At 41.2% G+C, this 17,254-nt stretch overlaps 1 protein-coding gene across 1 annotated transcript in view; it reads right to left on the minus strand.

Moving 5' to 3' along the window:
- The window catches only part of AGMO (alkylglycerol monooxygenase), a 121,701-nt gene extending 104,773 nt beyond the window's left edge, over positions 1–16,928 (minus strand). Inside the window, exons 1-3 of the mRNA XM_083705369.1 lie at positions 16,487–16,928; positions 13,132–13,259; positions 5,783–5,934 (exon numbers count right to left, since the gene is read on the minus strand). Coding sequence (XP_083561495.1) covers positions 5,783–5,934; positions 13,132–13,259; positions 16,487–16,621 — 415 coding nt within the window. The 5' untranslated portion in view covers positions 16,622–16,928. The remainder of the gene's footprint in view (positions 1–5,782; positions 5,935–13,131; positions 13,260–16,486) is intronic.
- Between the last annotated feature and the right edge of the window lie 326 nt (positions 16,929–17,254).

Raw genomic sequence — 17,254 nt, forward strand, 5'->3', positions numbered from 1 at the left:
AAGTTACATCCTTATTTGCCCAGGTTTTATAAACTGAACTTTACCTTTTTCCCTAGGATGCCAGTAAGCATAAATATAAGTAGTCTGAAGTCTTCTTATTGTGGTTTAACTTGACGCATTTAAACTACAAGGGCCATACAACCGACACATTTGATTTTATTATGTAACTAAGTTTTAAAGTTCAGCACAAACAATTCAGATACTAATACCACTTTTTAAAATAAATGTTACATTATTTTAAGTCAGGCTAAAATTATCTCTTCCCTCAAACATACACTTCTGGAGTCCACCATTCCCCTGTAAAGCGCAACTTTAGCAAAGTGAATTTTCCAAATGCTCTGGTGGGGGAAGATTAAATGGCCAATAATTTCTTTTAGTTAAAAACAAAGCAGAACCAAAAAATACCAAGTGGGAGGCTGACTTTGCCACCACTTGAAACAGCAGCTATGCTGCCCTCTTAGTTTGAGTGATTCTCTCCAAACTGTTTGATTATAAAATCACAGAATTATAGAACTATAAGAGTGGGGGACATAGGTGGCACTGTGGTGTAAACCACTGAGCCTTGGGCTTGCCAATCGGAAGGTCAGCGGTTCGAATCCCTGCCACAGGGTCAGCTCCTGTTGTTCGGTCCCAGCTCCTGCCAACCTAGCAGTTCAAAAGCACGTCAAAGTGCAAGTAGATAAATAGGTACTGCTCTGGTGGGAAGGTAAACAGTGTTTACGTGTGTTGCTCTGGTTTCAGTGTTCCGTTGTCTGCAGACAATTTTTTCAGATCATGTGGCCAGCATGACTAAGCCACTTCTGGCACATGACCCAGAAGCTGTACGCCGGCTCCCTCAGCCAGTAAGGCGAGATGAGAACTGCAACCCCAGAGTCATTCACGACCGGAGTTAACTGTCAGGGGTCCTTTACCTTTTTAGAGTTGGGAGGGACCACGAGGGTCATCTAGTCCAACGCTCTGCAATTCAAGAATCTTTTGCCCAACATGGAGCTCCTCATGTAGATTCCTAGTTTGGAAGAGTCACTCTTATCATACCTTGCCAGACATAATGATGGATTGAGGTTTGATCAAACCAGAAAGTATTCTATTAAGCTTAGTGCATAATAGGAGGGAAGGGGGTGTCAACACGTAAGTATAGTGCTTGTTGCGTGTCGAGGTCCCCAAGACACCCCCATCCCAACAACACACACTTCACACAGAACCCTCCTCCAACCAATTATAACCAATGCCTAACCGCAACCTTACAAGTTGTGACGATTTGCTATGCAGTAGGCAAAAAATAAATGGCACCAGCCAATCAGCCAATGGACAAAATTCCTACCAGGCCCCTGCCCCAACGGCAGACGACCCCATGACAGGCATAGCAAGGTCAATGCACAAGACCCAAATTAAGGGAGGGTGGGAGATATGGTGCACGCAGCAAAAGAGAAAGCAGATCGCTGCGAGCACTGTTTAAAAAACCTCTGTTCCCACCCCCAAATTGGTTACATCAAAATTACCCCAGCAACTCAGGCTACCAGTCTCTGCCAGAGCTATACCATCCCAAACTGCCTGGCAACAGAGGGGTGTCTTGGCTGGCCCCCACTGCAACACGTGCTCTCTTTTAATGAGAACACGCTTTCCCAATCTTTCAAACTATGGTTTAAATTTCTGAACGTTAGAGGATAAGAAAATGTGACCTATGAATACAGCCTGACAAATCAGGAGGCTTGCAGGTTGGGAAATTCAGATATAGCCAAATAAAAGTTGACTTTTAACAGCATCACATATGGGTTAGAATTTCTCCACAGTAATGTTGCAAAAGTTTATTTGCTCACAGGCAACTACAGGAAGATTAGTTTGTCTAATTCATATGGTGAAACATGACAATAGGCCTTAGACGAATTCTGAAAACACCAGAATTCATTCCATTGACTATTTTTAAAAGTGAAGAGTGCAGAGGAATAAATCTGTTTTATCCATTTGTGTGTTTGCGTCACCTAGAAAACACTCCAGTATCCTGGGGAAAGCACTGCCATTCTTGAACTAAAAAGCATTTTGGCACCTTTAAAATGAAAATAAAAACCTTTAGCCACCGGGGAAAGACATCACATACTGTATTTGTAATTAACCAAGATATGTAAAACAAACAAGGTAACTACAGTAGATGAGAAACCTTATACTGTCACCTTCTACAGAAAGCTTTCCCACCTTTTTTAAAAGCCTCAGAATTAGTAATGTTAAAATACAGTCATACTTCGGGATAAATGTGCTTCAAGTTAAGTATTTTTGGGTTGAGCTCCACGGTGACCCGAAGTAACGGAGTGCGTTACTTCCAGGTTTCACTGCTCATGCATGCGCAGACGGTCAAAATGACGTCACGCACATGCGCTGAAGTGGCGAAACACGGTCTGCTCATGCGCAGACGCACAGACGCAGGTTGCGTTCGCTTCAGGATGTGAACGGGGCTCCGGAACAGATCCCGTTCGCATCCCGAGGTACCACTGTTAGTTGGGTCTGCTGAAATTTGAAAAGCCATCTATTAAGCTTTTTCCCAGTGGCTCACATGTTCAAAGGCACTTTCTAATACATTTTTGAAGTCTCTTTTCTGGTTGTTGTTTTTTAAGCTGAAAGCAATTTTTTTAAAAAAGTTACTAATAAGATATGTTTAGTGTAACATTAATTTTAGTTTACATTGCTGCTCTTCAACAGCCTCACATGGGATGGCTTGTCATTAAAGAGGCAGGGAGGCATTGCTCTCCTGAGTCCTTTGAAAGTTTGCAAAACACAAGTAGCTATTACTGTATCTTGCCAATCCCACATGGTGCTGGATGCCCCAAACTGACTAGTAACCTCCTTTTCACTGCTGTTTTTTCCACTTCGCTTGCTAGTTTAATCACTAGCAAGACAGTGGTCCTCTACCTATACAACTGCCCAAAACAGCACTTCTAAAGAACAGAACTGGATAGTTTCCTCAGCCATAGTGTAAAGAAGTTCCCTTGACAATTCTCTATTCTGTGTGTCTATTATGACATGAGATTCTTGTACCTTGCTGAATTGGCACCCATCCAGTGTAGTAGTGAGTAGGCTGTTTCAGAATGAACCATGCATGCATCCTGTCACTACACAGTTGTGTGCTTCTTTCCCTGACAGGACCTAATCTCTTTTCTCCCCACAGGTGGGAAAGCAGCTGGGGGGAGGATTTTCAGCAGACTAATGGCAGGAAGGATAGGAGTTAAAACAACCCCCCTACTGTTCTCCCCGCTCTTGATCACAGCCTCCTCCAAGGCTGCTTTGCATTAAAGAAACAAATCATCTGGGGAAAGAATCATGCAACTGAGTGTCACATGTAGTTTGAACCTTAAAAATCGTATTGCCTGCAATGAAATGGTCTAATTATAATTTAAAAATAGGAGTTCAACAGTGTTCTCTTAAAGGGCAATTGTTCTCCCCCCCCCCCCCAAACAGAAGTGAACAGATTTTCTTTTCCTCTCTGTCAATGCATATTTGGTGGATAGGATTAGGTGCTCAGGATGAGATGTATTATAATAGCTTTTCATAATGGAAATCATGGACATGTTAGTGCTGCCAATACAGTTAATGTTGTTGTTGATGAAAAATATTCCCCATCTCTCTCACACCCACACAAAGAATTTGGCTACCCCTTATGATGAATATTCCCTCCCCTTAGCATTGTCTCATCTCCCATGCACTTCCTCATCTCCCACCCACCCCTCTCTCTAAATGAAGTCTGGAGTTCCTCCCCATAGGATTGCTGTATGTCCGATTGCCTCCTTCCTCTGCTGCTTAATTCAAAAACCCTCCCAGCATTGTTCTAGCCCGATTCTGACCCCAGTCCTTTTTCCATCACAAGTGTTCTCATCAGCGGCAGGAGCCACCCCACCCTTCCACTCAGTTCAACAGCCCATCATAATTTCCTACCTGTCCTTATAGTTTTTAAGTCTGCAGCAATGTTTTCCACACATCTGAGGATTTAGGAATGTTTCCCCTTTGAACAGAAATGTCTATTTCCTATCATTTGAAGGAAATGCAAAAGTTCACGCTAATCCCAAAAGGGGTCCCCTACTGATTTTAGGCATGTTGGCCTAAAATTATTAAATAATTTATACCTTCCTTTTCAAACCAATGTTTTGGAACAGCTTACATTTAAAGAAACAAATTAATCAATGCTGGAAATCAAACAACAAAATAGAAATGCACAGAGGTATTAAAAAAACAAGGTAAAAAAGCAAATATTTTTTCAAAAAAATAGAAGTTTCAAAGCACCTGTATAAGAAGGGGAAGAAAGGGCATTTGTTAGATTTTCATGAGAAGAGAATTTCATAATTGTGATGTCACCAAGGAGAAGACCCCATTTCTGATAACTACCAATCAGATCTTTGCAAATGGATGAGCCAGAGAGCAAATCTTAAAGTACATGCAAGTTCATATGGCCTCACCCCAGGCCATTTTGGACTTTAAAGGTGACTGCTAGTATTTAAAATACAAACATATATAACAGCAAATTAAATGTTTATACGGCCATTCAGTTTTAGCCCCTACCTTTCATGCTTCAGGAAGGCTGACAATCTTTTTCATTTTTAAATTAATTTCATGTGTGTATATATATATGTTCATTCATCTTTGCCTTTGCTAATTAAAGAGAGTAAAATATTTAACTTCAAAATTGTTCCAAAGACTGGTGGCGGTAAGGGGAAGAGATTTCTTGACAACAGCATGGGTACCAGGCAATCAGAAGAATACTGGGTACCCCAGCTTCCTAACTCAAGAAAAAAAAAAAAAAACCTTCAAATTGAACGCACTCACAAAAAGGCCACACTGCTCTCAGAAGATTACATCTGACTCCACTCTTAGGGAAACGCCAATACATTTTTGAAACTTTTCACTGGTGCATTTTAAACAAGTAATTAAAGATAATGCAACAACTTAGGGGAGTTTCACAAAATATAGTTATTTTCCATACAAGTGAAGTCCTGATCGTCACAGTGGTTCACTCACATAGACAAACTTTACAATTTGCAGCTTCCAGCCTGCCTGTGTCTTGCCTCTGAGGTTTCTACTTGCCTACATCCAGTCATGTCTAGCCCAAAACATTTTGCTGCCTAAAAAGGAGTGGGAAAACCACCTAATGCCCCTTCCATTCCATAAACTGAAATGGAAAAATGAAATGGACTGGTATGTGAATCATACTTCTAACACTATGGAAAGGAGAACATCCTCTACTGCAGCTGAAGACAGCTGAGGGACACAAAGCTCTGTCCTCGAACATCTCACTTCAATTCACCATTCCTCAACCAAATTCAACAGCAGCGGGACCCACATGCATAATAGGAGCAGAACAATGCACACATATGCCTTCTGGCATCTGGCATTTATAGCCTGGGCTGCCTGCCTCTCAGCTTTCCTGTTCCAAGGGTACTGTCTGTGATGCACTGGAACATGACTAGGGAGTACAGGAATACAAGCAGCATCACTAACTATTCAGGAGAGTGAAAACAGCCTGCAAACATGCTGAGGGGGCATAGCAGGGGTAGACTGTTGTCACTACTTCACCCCCATTGTCTATTGCCTGACACAGTCACCTTACTCTGCCTACAAGTAGTCTGGTCCTGGGTGACAGGATGACAGTCCTCATGGCCAAAATGGCATTCATGGTGGAGCAACTTGTCAAAAAGAAGATTAATACATTCCTGGCAGCATCAACTGAGCGTGCTTTCATCGGCATCTCTTGAGAAAACAAGTAAAAAATATACAAGAAATCAAAAAACAAAACACGTCTTACCATGAGCCATACGGTGGAACCAGTAGTAACCAAAATCTACTCCAAGGAATGTCAAATACCATGTCCACGGTGAGTCCCATGGCAGTTCCAGAAGTCTGTAGTTGTCCCACACATAGATGTATATTGCCAGCTCAATGGTTATAAACAAAGCTCTGAAATTTGGAAGGCATAGTTCAGAAGAAAATTTCTGAGTTCAACATGCAGCCCAATTCTATGCACATTTATTCAGAAGAAATTTACTCAAAAGCTAGATGAATATGGCTTACTCCCAAGTAATAGGAGATTGTTGCTTGACTCCATGCCTTTCAGAATCCATCAAGGATCCATTCAGTCTCATAACATCATATGAAAAACTATTGGATGCAGTCATATGGGGACTTGGAGAGTGGTGTTATCAGTATACCTATGATATGCAGCTCTCTCTTTCCATTCCTTCAGAATCAGAAAAGGCTGTGTTGGACAAGTATGTGGAGGCAGTGACAAATGAGACATCTAAAGCTCTAAATGGCTTGGGACCCAAGTACCTAAAAGATTCCTCTCAATCATTTCAAACCCCACAATCAACAAGTGAGGCCTTTTTGGCAGTGCTGCCACCTGCACTACTCAGTTGCATCACTTTTTCAGTGATAGTTCCCCACTTGTGGAATGCCCTCCCTATTGAGTTGTAGGTCTCCATCATTACTAATGCTCAGGAGGAATTTGAAAACATTCCAGTATTTGGTGGCTGAAGAATACTGCTCCTCCCTGAGATCATTTGATGGAGTACTTTTTAAACTGTAATTGTTTTTAGAATGTTTTAACTGAATAAGAATGTTTTTGTTTTTAACTTACGGATCTGTTTTCCACCCAGGGCTCCTTCAGGAGGAAACACAGGATATAAATTCAGTAAATAAATAAATGTTGTAGAAAAACAGTGAAAGAACCCTTGCTGAAGCAATAAACACAAATTCATAAGGAATGCAAAAAAAGTGAAGATAAATTATTCAAAATCAAATCAACAGGGCCCTATGAAACTGAATCTACAGAAGCAGTGGCCCAATGAGCAGAGGCAACATTAAAGAGTCAAAAAATGACAAACAAGACAAATAAGTGCAGTTAGCATATTAGATTACTGCTACTGTGGTGCTGGAGTCTTAAACTGACCCAAAATTACCTGTAAGGCTCTGCGCACCTGATTTGTCTAGCTACAAAGAATCACTATGATCAAAGTGTGTTAACACTAAACTATTATTTGGGAAATGCATCGGCAATGTTTCCTGGTTACAATTCCAAAAGCCAAAAAGAATTCAGAAAGAGTATGAGAGGACCCTCTTTCACCTCTGGCTGTCATAGTCCACCTGTGCCTCACTCATAGCCCTCCAACAGCTGTCCTGATTTTCCACTCAAGATATCTGTTTAACTTCACTTTGGCAGTTGATGGACCGAGAATTTCCATGCAACTTTCAATGGTAGGTGAACCTGCCATTTTCTAAGGCAAAACACCTGGAAGATGTTTAATTTTCATAAGAGTCCTGTTCTTCAGATATTGTTAAAGATGATTTTATATGACCAACCATATTTTTACAATTTATAGCATGCGGCATTTGCAAGTCTTAGCTTAAATTCTTAATCATACAGACAACTGGCGAGAAGAGAACCAATGCTAATCTAAAGGGAACAAAAAAAAAAGTATTCTCAACATCATTTCACTGCCCAGGAAATGAAAAAAGGGGGGGATCCAGCAACACAATGTTATCATTTATTGGCCACTATCCAGTGAATAGTTACATGGACTTAAGCCCTACTGAATCAAAAGAGCTTAAGAGTGCCTGACTCTGTGTTGGATTGTGGCCACTGGATACTGTTTTCTCACTTTGGCCTTGTTAATAAAAGAAATGTAATGCTTTTGCAGCATATCCAGAAATATGAACAGATACGTTTCCTCCATTTTTATGAACTTTCATTTTGCCCTTGAGTCCTTTTTTCCATGGGTTGTAGCCAGAGTGTAAAATTCAGACTAACTGCAAAGAAATGATTTTGTTTTGGTTTTAAAAGTCACACAAGTAAATTCTGCATATTTTTCATTCATCGTTGGATTACAAAAAAGTGAAACATAATAGCTACAATTGTAAGAATAATTGATTGTATCACAAAAAGCATCAGCAGTTACTTATGTCTTTTTGTATAATATTTTATGAAAGTCATCAACCTAGCAGTTATTTAATGCTTACTCTTTCCCCCCAAAAAAACAAAAAACCTTCCACTCCCCCCTTCAATGAGGGTTTCAAGAAAAAAAATGGAGGTTAATTAAGCTGATTACTTACCTGAAACTAAACTCTTTTACGTAAATGGCACTTGCTCCAAGAAAGATGATTATAATCAGAAGCTCTGACAAATTTTCATTGCAAAATAGTAGGAAAATTCACTAACATTCCAACTTGGCTTTAATTTCTACCTATTTTGGAGTAATGTTGCCTTATATGCAATTCTGCAAAAGGTTAGATAAATAATGTGTGAAAAATCCATAAATTGCTGTCTATTTTTGTGGAATAAGGGAAAGGGAGCTGCCAGGAAACGTTGGATCTTCAAAGACTAAAATCCAGAAGATATGGCACAAATAAAATATGAGATAGGAAATCTGCTTATAACAAGGGTCGCCAACCTTTTTGGATTAACTGTGCACATTGTAAATCTTGTGTCTGCTGTGGGGCACAAAATGGCTGCCATTGGGAGCATGGCATAACACATAATTAGAAAGACAGTCAGCCTTTACCACCTTATGCTTACCATGAGCAGCTATGTATGTTCTGCTGGTTCTGATTATGAAGCGAAATCTCACTCTTGCTCTTGCTCTTTCTCTCTCTCTCTCTCTCTCTCTCTCACACACACACACACACACACAAACAAAACACAAACACACTGTTCTTGTCTAATAACAACAGGGAGCATTCCTCAGCGCAAGGGAAATATTTATTTAATAAAATGTATACAGCACTTGATTGTAAAAAAAAAACCAAACCTCAATGTGGTTTACAAAGATACAAGCTGGCCACACCACTCTTATTTCACAGAAATTGCTGAGAAGTCACCCGCACACACCGTAACTAAGTCTACAGACTTACTTTAAAATTGAAATTTACATTTCTCAATGGGAAAACGACTAGAAAAAGTCAAACAACAAGATTTCCTAATGTTTTCTCTATGAAAAAGGAGTGAAAAGCAGCAGCCTTTGGAAACCTCAGGTTGAAAAAGGAAAAGAGCTTGCCTGCAATCTGAAATCCCCTTTTTATTTTTTGGACAGTTGCCAGCTCTCGAGCTGACAACCAATTTATTACTCTGTCAACCAACTTATTAGAGTTGACACAAATCGAGTTGAAATATGCTTGACATGCTAGAGTCAAGGCTTTTTCTCCCTTTTCACACTCCAATACAAAGCCAAACTTTCCGCAAGGTGGCGGAAAGGGGAAGGAAGGAGTGGGAGTTCTATTCCCTGACTTCGCTCAGGAAGGCAAATATGATCCACTTCTACCCTCAATATGCAAAACTGGCTATGAAGCAACCTTAGGCTAAGAGCAATTCACAAAAATGGCAGAGTTTTGAATATTATTAGCAGAGCCTAGTAAACGCTTGCTTATTGTTATTTTAAATCTGTGCTTTTTCCGTTAAAAATAAAGAAAAGCTCCAACCAACACAAAAATATGTATCATTGTTTTCAATGGTAAGTGTATAAAGAATTGCAGCCCTTATAGGTCAAATGACTTTCAGCTATTTAAAAAATGAATATGAAACAGCTGCATAATTTTAAAGGTTATCAACAAAGGAAGATGTAGAATCACACATAATAAAAATTCCAATAGGAATTTCCCCTCTTTTTGTAGTCAATACAGTGTGGAGAGTTATATTAAGTTGACAGGATTAACTAGATCTTGTTCTGGTTTTAGGAATGGAAATCTTCATTGCAGGCATGGCTAAAAAGAAACAATATTAAGTGTACAGCCTAAATACAAAAGCATATTGTCAAACCAACTGAAAGGTATTTTCTGATACTTCATTGCAGGCTGCAATCCTATATTTTTCCATGGAAGTTCATTCCTTTCAAATAAATAAGGTGAGTTTAGGATCTGAATATAAGAAAACATATACATAAACACTTCACATTTACCAAAATGTTATTGTGAACATTTACTTGTAGTTCTTAATTTCATGGGTGGAAATAAACCAATATAAGAAATAATGCATGAACTGTAGGTGATATTCATATCTAGCATATATATACCGGTAGTTATTTCCGGAGAAATGAGTATTGTTTTGCTTGGTTCACTGGAAACTTTTCAAATTTTAGGCAAGTTTTATTTGTAATTTATTTTATAGTGTCAAGGTTTTCAGAACCATCTACTTATAGAAGGGAACAGCTCCCTTGAGTTCAGCGAGACTTATTCCCAAGAAATGAGCTTTAATGTCTCAATCCCGTTTCCATTTCTAAAGTGATTTTTAAAAAAAATTTAAAGCTTTACATTTACATGAATTTTAAATGTCTCTTAAATTATCCTTAAGCAATTTACTATCCTTGTTTTTGATCAATTCTTACTGTGTCCAACAGACCTTACTTACTAAAAGTTTTTAGGATTGCAGCCGCAATATTCTTCCTCCTTTTAAGAGAATTTAAAAGTTGCATTACATACTTAAATTTTAAATCCCTGGCTTCAAATTTCTTCACAACAACTAAAAAGGTATTCTTATTATATGTCTGAAGATCTGTTCCAACTACAGGTTTGATGTATTGCAAGTCACCATTTTAATACTAATCACATGCTTTCCAAGGAAGTGGGAAACTTTCTCCTGTTAGCCGAGAAGATGAAAATTAGTCCCTAGGAGAGGATATCATCAATAGTGCGTTAATCTAACCCTCAGCTGTTAATGATTTACACTACTATTTCCCCAGATACAGTGAGCTCTGCTGAAATATTATTTTAACAGTTTCTGTCAAACTTCCTTACTATGTATTTGTTGGGGGGAAAGGCTGCCTGAAGCTCTAATGGAAGGAACTTACTATTTTTTTGTTTGCTTGCTTTTTAGGATAAAAAAATGAGAAAGGAATGTTTTAATTTTTAATCCTGTTAGCTTTCCCCCTCTGCTATTCATAACTCATCTAGAACAATGGATAATGTTTGGTTAACTGCTTAATAAAGGGATGGGGAACTTCTGGTCCTCCAGATGTTGCTGGGCTACAACTACCATGATCCCTAACCATTGGCCTTGCTGGCTGGGGCTGAAGGAAGCTGGAGTCCAAGAACAACTGCAGGGCCATAGGTTCCATGCACCAAACTATGACTTGTGCTTACCAAGCACAAATCAATTTGTTGGTTCAGATGTAAAGTCGACTATGAACTAAAGTAGTAGTACCTAATTTTACTGAAGCAGCATGTGGAACGTGCGCAGAGGAAGGCAACCAAGATGATCAAGCCTTAGGAGGAATGGTTGAGGGAGCTGGGTGTGTTAACATTGCTGTATTTTAATATTTTGTTGAAAGCCACCCAGAGTGGCTGGGGAAGCCCAGCCAGATGGGCAGGATATAAATAATAAATCATCATTATTATTATTATTAACCTGGAAAAGAGGAGGCTGAGTAGAGAAATGATAGTCATCTTCAAATGTTTAAAGAGTTGTCACACATGGAAGGGGCAACAAGCTTGTTTCCTTCTGCTCTGGAGACTAGGAACCAAACCAATGGATTCAAGTTACAAGAAAGGAGATTCTAACTAACCATCAGGACTTTCTGACAATAAGATCTGTTTGACAATGGAATGGATTCCTTCAGAAAGCTTTCAGCACTGATGGACTATGCAGAACTGGCAAAATTGACACATAAGCTACGGGACAAGGATAACTGTGACTTTAAGGATGAATGGGAACCTTTCACAAAGTATTTGAAGACGCAACAAAGCGAACTGGACTCCTTGGCAGGTTTTGAATAAACATCCACATTTTTTTTTATTGATAATAATTAGCTAAACAGTTGGAGGATCTATACAACTCTGTAACATGCAGAAAATAGCATTATTGGAGAAACCAAAGACTGGAACTGAGGGAAGTCGGGGGGTGGGGGGGGTTGTGGGCGGAGGGGGGAGGGAAAATGGGGGGGAAATAAGGATATGTTTTTGGAAAATATGTTTTGTTATAACTTTGAATACAAAAATTTAAAGAAAGAAAGCTTTCAGCACATGCCAGAACTGCATTACTGTTGGTGCATGCTTTATTTCTAGAGCAAGACCATTCCAGAAGTCAATACCATCACAGAAAAATCCCTCTTCATCATTAATGCCAGATGGATGTCTGCAGGCTGTGCCCCAACAGGAGGCCTCTGTGGATGAACTTAGTGACTGGACAGATATGTGTTGGAGAAGGTGTTTGCTCAGATAACCCAGGCCCTAGTTATTTAGGGTCTTTTAAGTTAATATCTAAACCTTAAACTAGGGTCAGTTGCAAATCTGGACACTGGTGTAGTTCTGTTAACAATGGTGTTACATGGCCATGGCCAGACATATCACTCAGCAACCCAGCAGCTTCAAATATTAAGGGAAGCCCCACATAGACTATTACAGTAATATGGTCTCGAGGATACCAATACATGGTTCATTGTAGCCAAAGTTGATAAAAAGCAGCCCTCACCTTTGCAACCACAGGAGCTTCCAGCAACAATGATGGATCCCCCATGGCAGCCATTTTGTGTTATGCTATGTCCTCCATGATAGCCATGTTGTGACTGGCACTCACAGCACTTTCTCAAAATTCAAAATGTTCAAAATGGTCCAAAAAGGTTATCAACCCCTGATTTAGTCTAGTCTATTTAGTCGTTTACAAATACTTTCAGATGCAGATGTGGAAAACCAGTTCCTGCAAAATTACATATTGTATTAACAGCTGCATGCCTCAATGGCCTAGTTTGTATGTTACATTAACCCATAATAAAATAAACTTTGGTTTAATGTGCTCACTGCTTAAGCAGTAGGTGCTTCGCTCCTTCCACACTCCTGGTGCTGCTGCACTGCCAAGAAGCAAACCATGGTCTGGCTTAACATTACATTCAAACCCAGGCTCACTGTTGCTGTATGAGCAGTATCCAAGGTCTGTTCTTAGCTTACAACGAATGGAGAATAAACCACAAGCCTAGCTTTGGAGGTAACACCGATTGTTTCCCTGCAGTGCAGTGGCAGCAGGAGGAGAAGCTAAATGCCTTCAATTTCACACTGCACTTTCACAACCAACCCAACCTACTAGCTTTTCTGTGTTAGTGAAAGCTAGTATTTGCCATAGGGGATTATTTTCCCCTAAACATGAATCAGCCAAACCACGCAACTGAGAGGACTCACTCTGGAAGTCGAGACAGGATCCCTGCAGAGAGAGATGCTATGCTGTCATTGACCCGAGCTGATGATCCCTTCTGAGCCCACTTAACAATGAACTCTAGAAAAATCAGGGTAAGGAACCATGGAGTTGCCTAAAATGAAAAAGAAACACAAAAACAAGATAGTCAACAATAAAAGACGACAGAGTGCTTATTTTCTAGTAAAGATTTATACTTGAAAACACATTATTTTCACTATCATCTCATCTGCATATTGCAGTTTTGCAAGAATATTGCTGTTGGTTGATTTTTTAATTTTGTATTACATAAAAAACTCAGTAACAATGTACCGTATTTATTTTCAGTACAGACAATTCACACATATAGCTGAGTCATCAAGAGACAGGAGATCAAGTGAAGTGTCTGAAGGTGTGAAACCAATCCTAACTTGAACATGGCATTTATGAAGAAAATTGTATTTTAAAAACATATGAGCTTTCAAGAAAATATAGGTATTGTGTTCTTCTGACCGATCCATGAAATTAGAATATATATATAAAAAAACTTGTATGAAAAATGCCATTTGGCACGGTGAAAGGGAAAATAAACTGAAAATTGCCTTCTGGGAAATTTCTCCATTGTTACATTGAGTAAGTCTGCCCTTGCTTCTGTTTTACACTGTTAAAAACTCCTCTGCAGCAAAAGACTTTATCAGTGTATTGTTTCTGAATCAACTGTATTTAGAGCTGGTAGTTCATAGGTACCGCAGTTATTCCACACTGCAAGCTATATTGATGTGGCTGAGTAGACTCAGGGATCTAATTTTCCATAAAAGTTCATAGCAGATGTAGAATTTATGTTCCCAGATCCAAATCTCATTCTAGCACTTTTCACATGTGGGGGTGAGGAGAGGAGGATCACACATGATGCTATTACTCCCAACCACCACACACTCAATACAATGTGTGTGTAGATCCTACAGTTCATATATATCACATTTTCTAGTGACCAAGAACCCGGGAAAAGCAGGTTTGAATTTACAAATAGGCCATTAAACCAGCTCACCCACTGTAGCAGCAGCTTTCCAAGATCTCAGACAGGGAACTTTCCCAAGCCTTTACCCTTTAAGATTTTGTGTTCTCCTCCTATCACAGAGAAACTGAATCCCCATTGCAGAATGCCATTCCAGAACTAGGACTGGGATAGATAAATGATATAGTGAGATGGGAGAGCAAGCTAATAGTTTGATCCTATGGGTGGGCTAGTCCTATTGAACTAACTTTTATTTAGAGCAGACCCACTGAAATTAATGGTCATGACTTAGGCCCATTAATTTCAGTGGGTCTGCTCCAAGTAAAGATTAACTGAATACAAATAATTGAATTCAATGAGACTTGCCCAGGTATGTGTGCTTATTGTGGGAGCCTGGGTGCTCCACTTTACTCAGGCTTTTGACACTTGAGATATAAATATTTTAGGACCTACCTTATTTCTGTGCTTGTAAGTTGTTTTAAAGTATTTTTAATGTTGTGTTTTAATTGTAGCCCCTCCTGGGACCTTGGGGTAAAGGCCAGGTAAACAGTAATAGATACTTTCCCCCAATCATTCACCCAACACTTGGTATTAAAATGCCAATCCATATTTGTTTCCCCTTTTTATTTGGGCTTCCTCAGAATTTCCTTTATCATTCTTATTGAAACCTGGTGCCAACCAGCTCCCTGCAACGTTAAGCTCCAATTCATTTCAGGCCACAGTCAGGGCCAGGAACACAGGAAGCTGCCTTAGGCCCAGTCAGAACAGTGGGCTGCCTAGCATGCGCGAAGCTATTGAAAAGCATTGAAAGTATTCAATCAACTGAGGTTTTCCCCCAACCAACCAACAACCAACCAACACATGCCCACCCCCGTATTGGGAGGGGGTATTTTTTTTAACCTGTAATTTCCCCACAAAACGTCATCAACTTTAGAGGGTGACCCGACTGTCTTCCCCAACAAAAATCCTGGCTACCCCCATACTGCCCTGGTCCAATGTTTCCAACATGGGAGTCTCTCCCAGTCCCTACCTGGAGATGCTGAGGACTGAACCTGGGGCCTTTTTACATACAAAGTGTGTACCATAGGCAGGGTTGCCAACTTGAATAAAATACTGGAGGGAGGCAGGTAATCCCCACCCCGAAAAATATATAAGACACCATACGAACAGCAATGCCAAGGGCTTTTTTCCAGTGGGTGCCATTTTTTCTGGTGGGCGCCATTGTCATTCTAAGGGAACAAGGGAAATCTGGCCCTTCTTTTTCTAGGAAAATGGTGCTGGCGATGTCCATTAATTAGAGTGGGGGGCTCAAATATTTTATTGGGGGCGAAGACACCCTGGTCCCTGGCTCCTAGGGCCCCATGTGATAGGAATTTTGAGGTCTTAGATATATGGTAATGTTCATAAGCGTACCAACCAAGCACGTACATAGATCAGCACAGGAAGACCGACCTGGAACCATTTTGATTCCTAAACTGAGCAAATGTTTTCTCTGCAAGGTCCAAGTGGGAAACCTCCCATTGTCTCTTTCCTCACAAATCCTGTCTCAAGGGCACATTTAAGATATGAATAGGGTGTGAGCCTGTGACCTGGCCCACTAAATATTTAACATTACAAAAGACTGGCCAGGCAATCCAATCAAGTAACCTGCCAGACAGGAGAAAAACAACATTCAAATTTCTGTTTAGACCGCCTTTTCTGTGATGTAAGTATGATGTATCTGAGGGGGTGGTCTTAGATTACACCCCTTCTGTGATGTATGTATGATGTTTCTGGGGGTGGTCTTGATCTACAGAGTGGAAATTTCAAAAGTCTTTATAAAGCCTTGTGCGCCATTGTTCTGGGTTCCTCTTCCTCTCCTGCGAGTGAGGGGAGCACCCTGTTGCAACAGTTCAATAAAGATCAGGCTTACTAGCTGCTTTGCTTCTCAATATTCTCTGGTTGGCCTATGTTATCTTCTCCTACCAATAGGGAACCTATGTAAGGACTCTATATGGGCTCTTGGATACCCCATAAGGGAAAAGGGCAATTTTGATTACAACACCCAGGGCTGCCCCACAAGAAACAGAACAGCTCCGCCAACACTCCCCCCCCCAAAAAAGAGCCTTTTTTTTCTCCTCAGCTCTGAGGTAAAACTCAACCCTGGGCTTCTCTATGGCAGCCCAAGAGCCCTTTCCACGACGTGTGTTCCACAGCCCAAAGCACAGGTTGCTTCCTCGGGGTTCGTGCATTGTTGGTGGAGGGGAGGGAGCAGATGGGCCGCAGTAAATCCCCCTCAGGTAAAAAAGCCAAGCGAGGCCAAGGCCGCCGCCTGCTCCTCCTCCTCCTCCGAGCTGCGCTTGGCTCACCTTGTCCGTGTAATTGGGCACCTCCTCGACGGCGCAGAAGGAGCTCTCGTTGGGCGTGAGGGCGTAGAAGAGGCCGCGGAGCTGCTGCGAGGCGGTGAGCGCCCGCTGAGGGGTGGCGGGCGAAGAAGCCGCCATGGCTTGGCTGCGCTCGCCTTGTTTGTGCAGCTGCTGCTGCTGACAACGACGCCGGCCGCCTTTTTTCCCCCCTCCTGAGGCGAGGCGCGAGCCCAAGGCGAAGAGCAGAGAGGATATTAGCCCGGCGCTCCCTTCTTAGGGGAAAGTTCAACTTATCAGGGGTGGGGAGGAGAGAGAGAGCGAGAGCAGCGCTCGCTCCGTCTTTCCTCGCTAGCCTTTTGGGTTAGTTTCAAGGCCGGGGCCGGCGCGTTCCCAGTCTGCGGGAAGCAGATCGATGAACTGCGCGAGTTAAGCGAGCTCTGAGGCTTCTGGAAGCAGGGCTGCAGCGGGTGACCCATAAGTTTAGGGGCGGCTCTCGAACCCCCGCCACGGCCTCCTCCTGGCCTCAATGTCTCTCGTTACGAAAGTTGGCCGCCACCCTCGCTTTTCCCTCTGACACACCTGAACAACTTCTCCGTCTGCTTTGCTTATCCTCGCAGCATCAGCATCACTTTTTGTTCTGCCACCCATGCTGGCCTTCCAGGAACATAATTCTACTTCTTTGGCAATCGTTTCTAGCCGAGTAAGATTGTCTTCCATGGAAACGGTCTTAACAGTGACTCTGTGACTGACTGTGGAGGCCAATTCTGATCC

The sequence above is a fragment of the Podarcis gaigeae genome, assembly GCF_964106915.1.
Source record: "Podarcis gaigeae genome assembly, chromosome: 12".
Lineage (NCBI taxonomy): Eukaryota > Metazoa > Chordata > Lepidosauria > Squamata > Lacertidae > Podarcis > Podarcis gaigeae.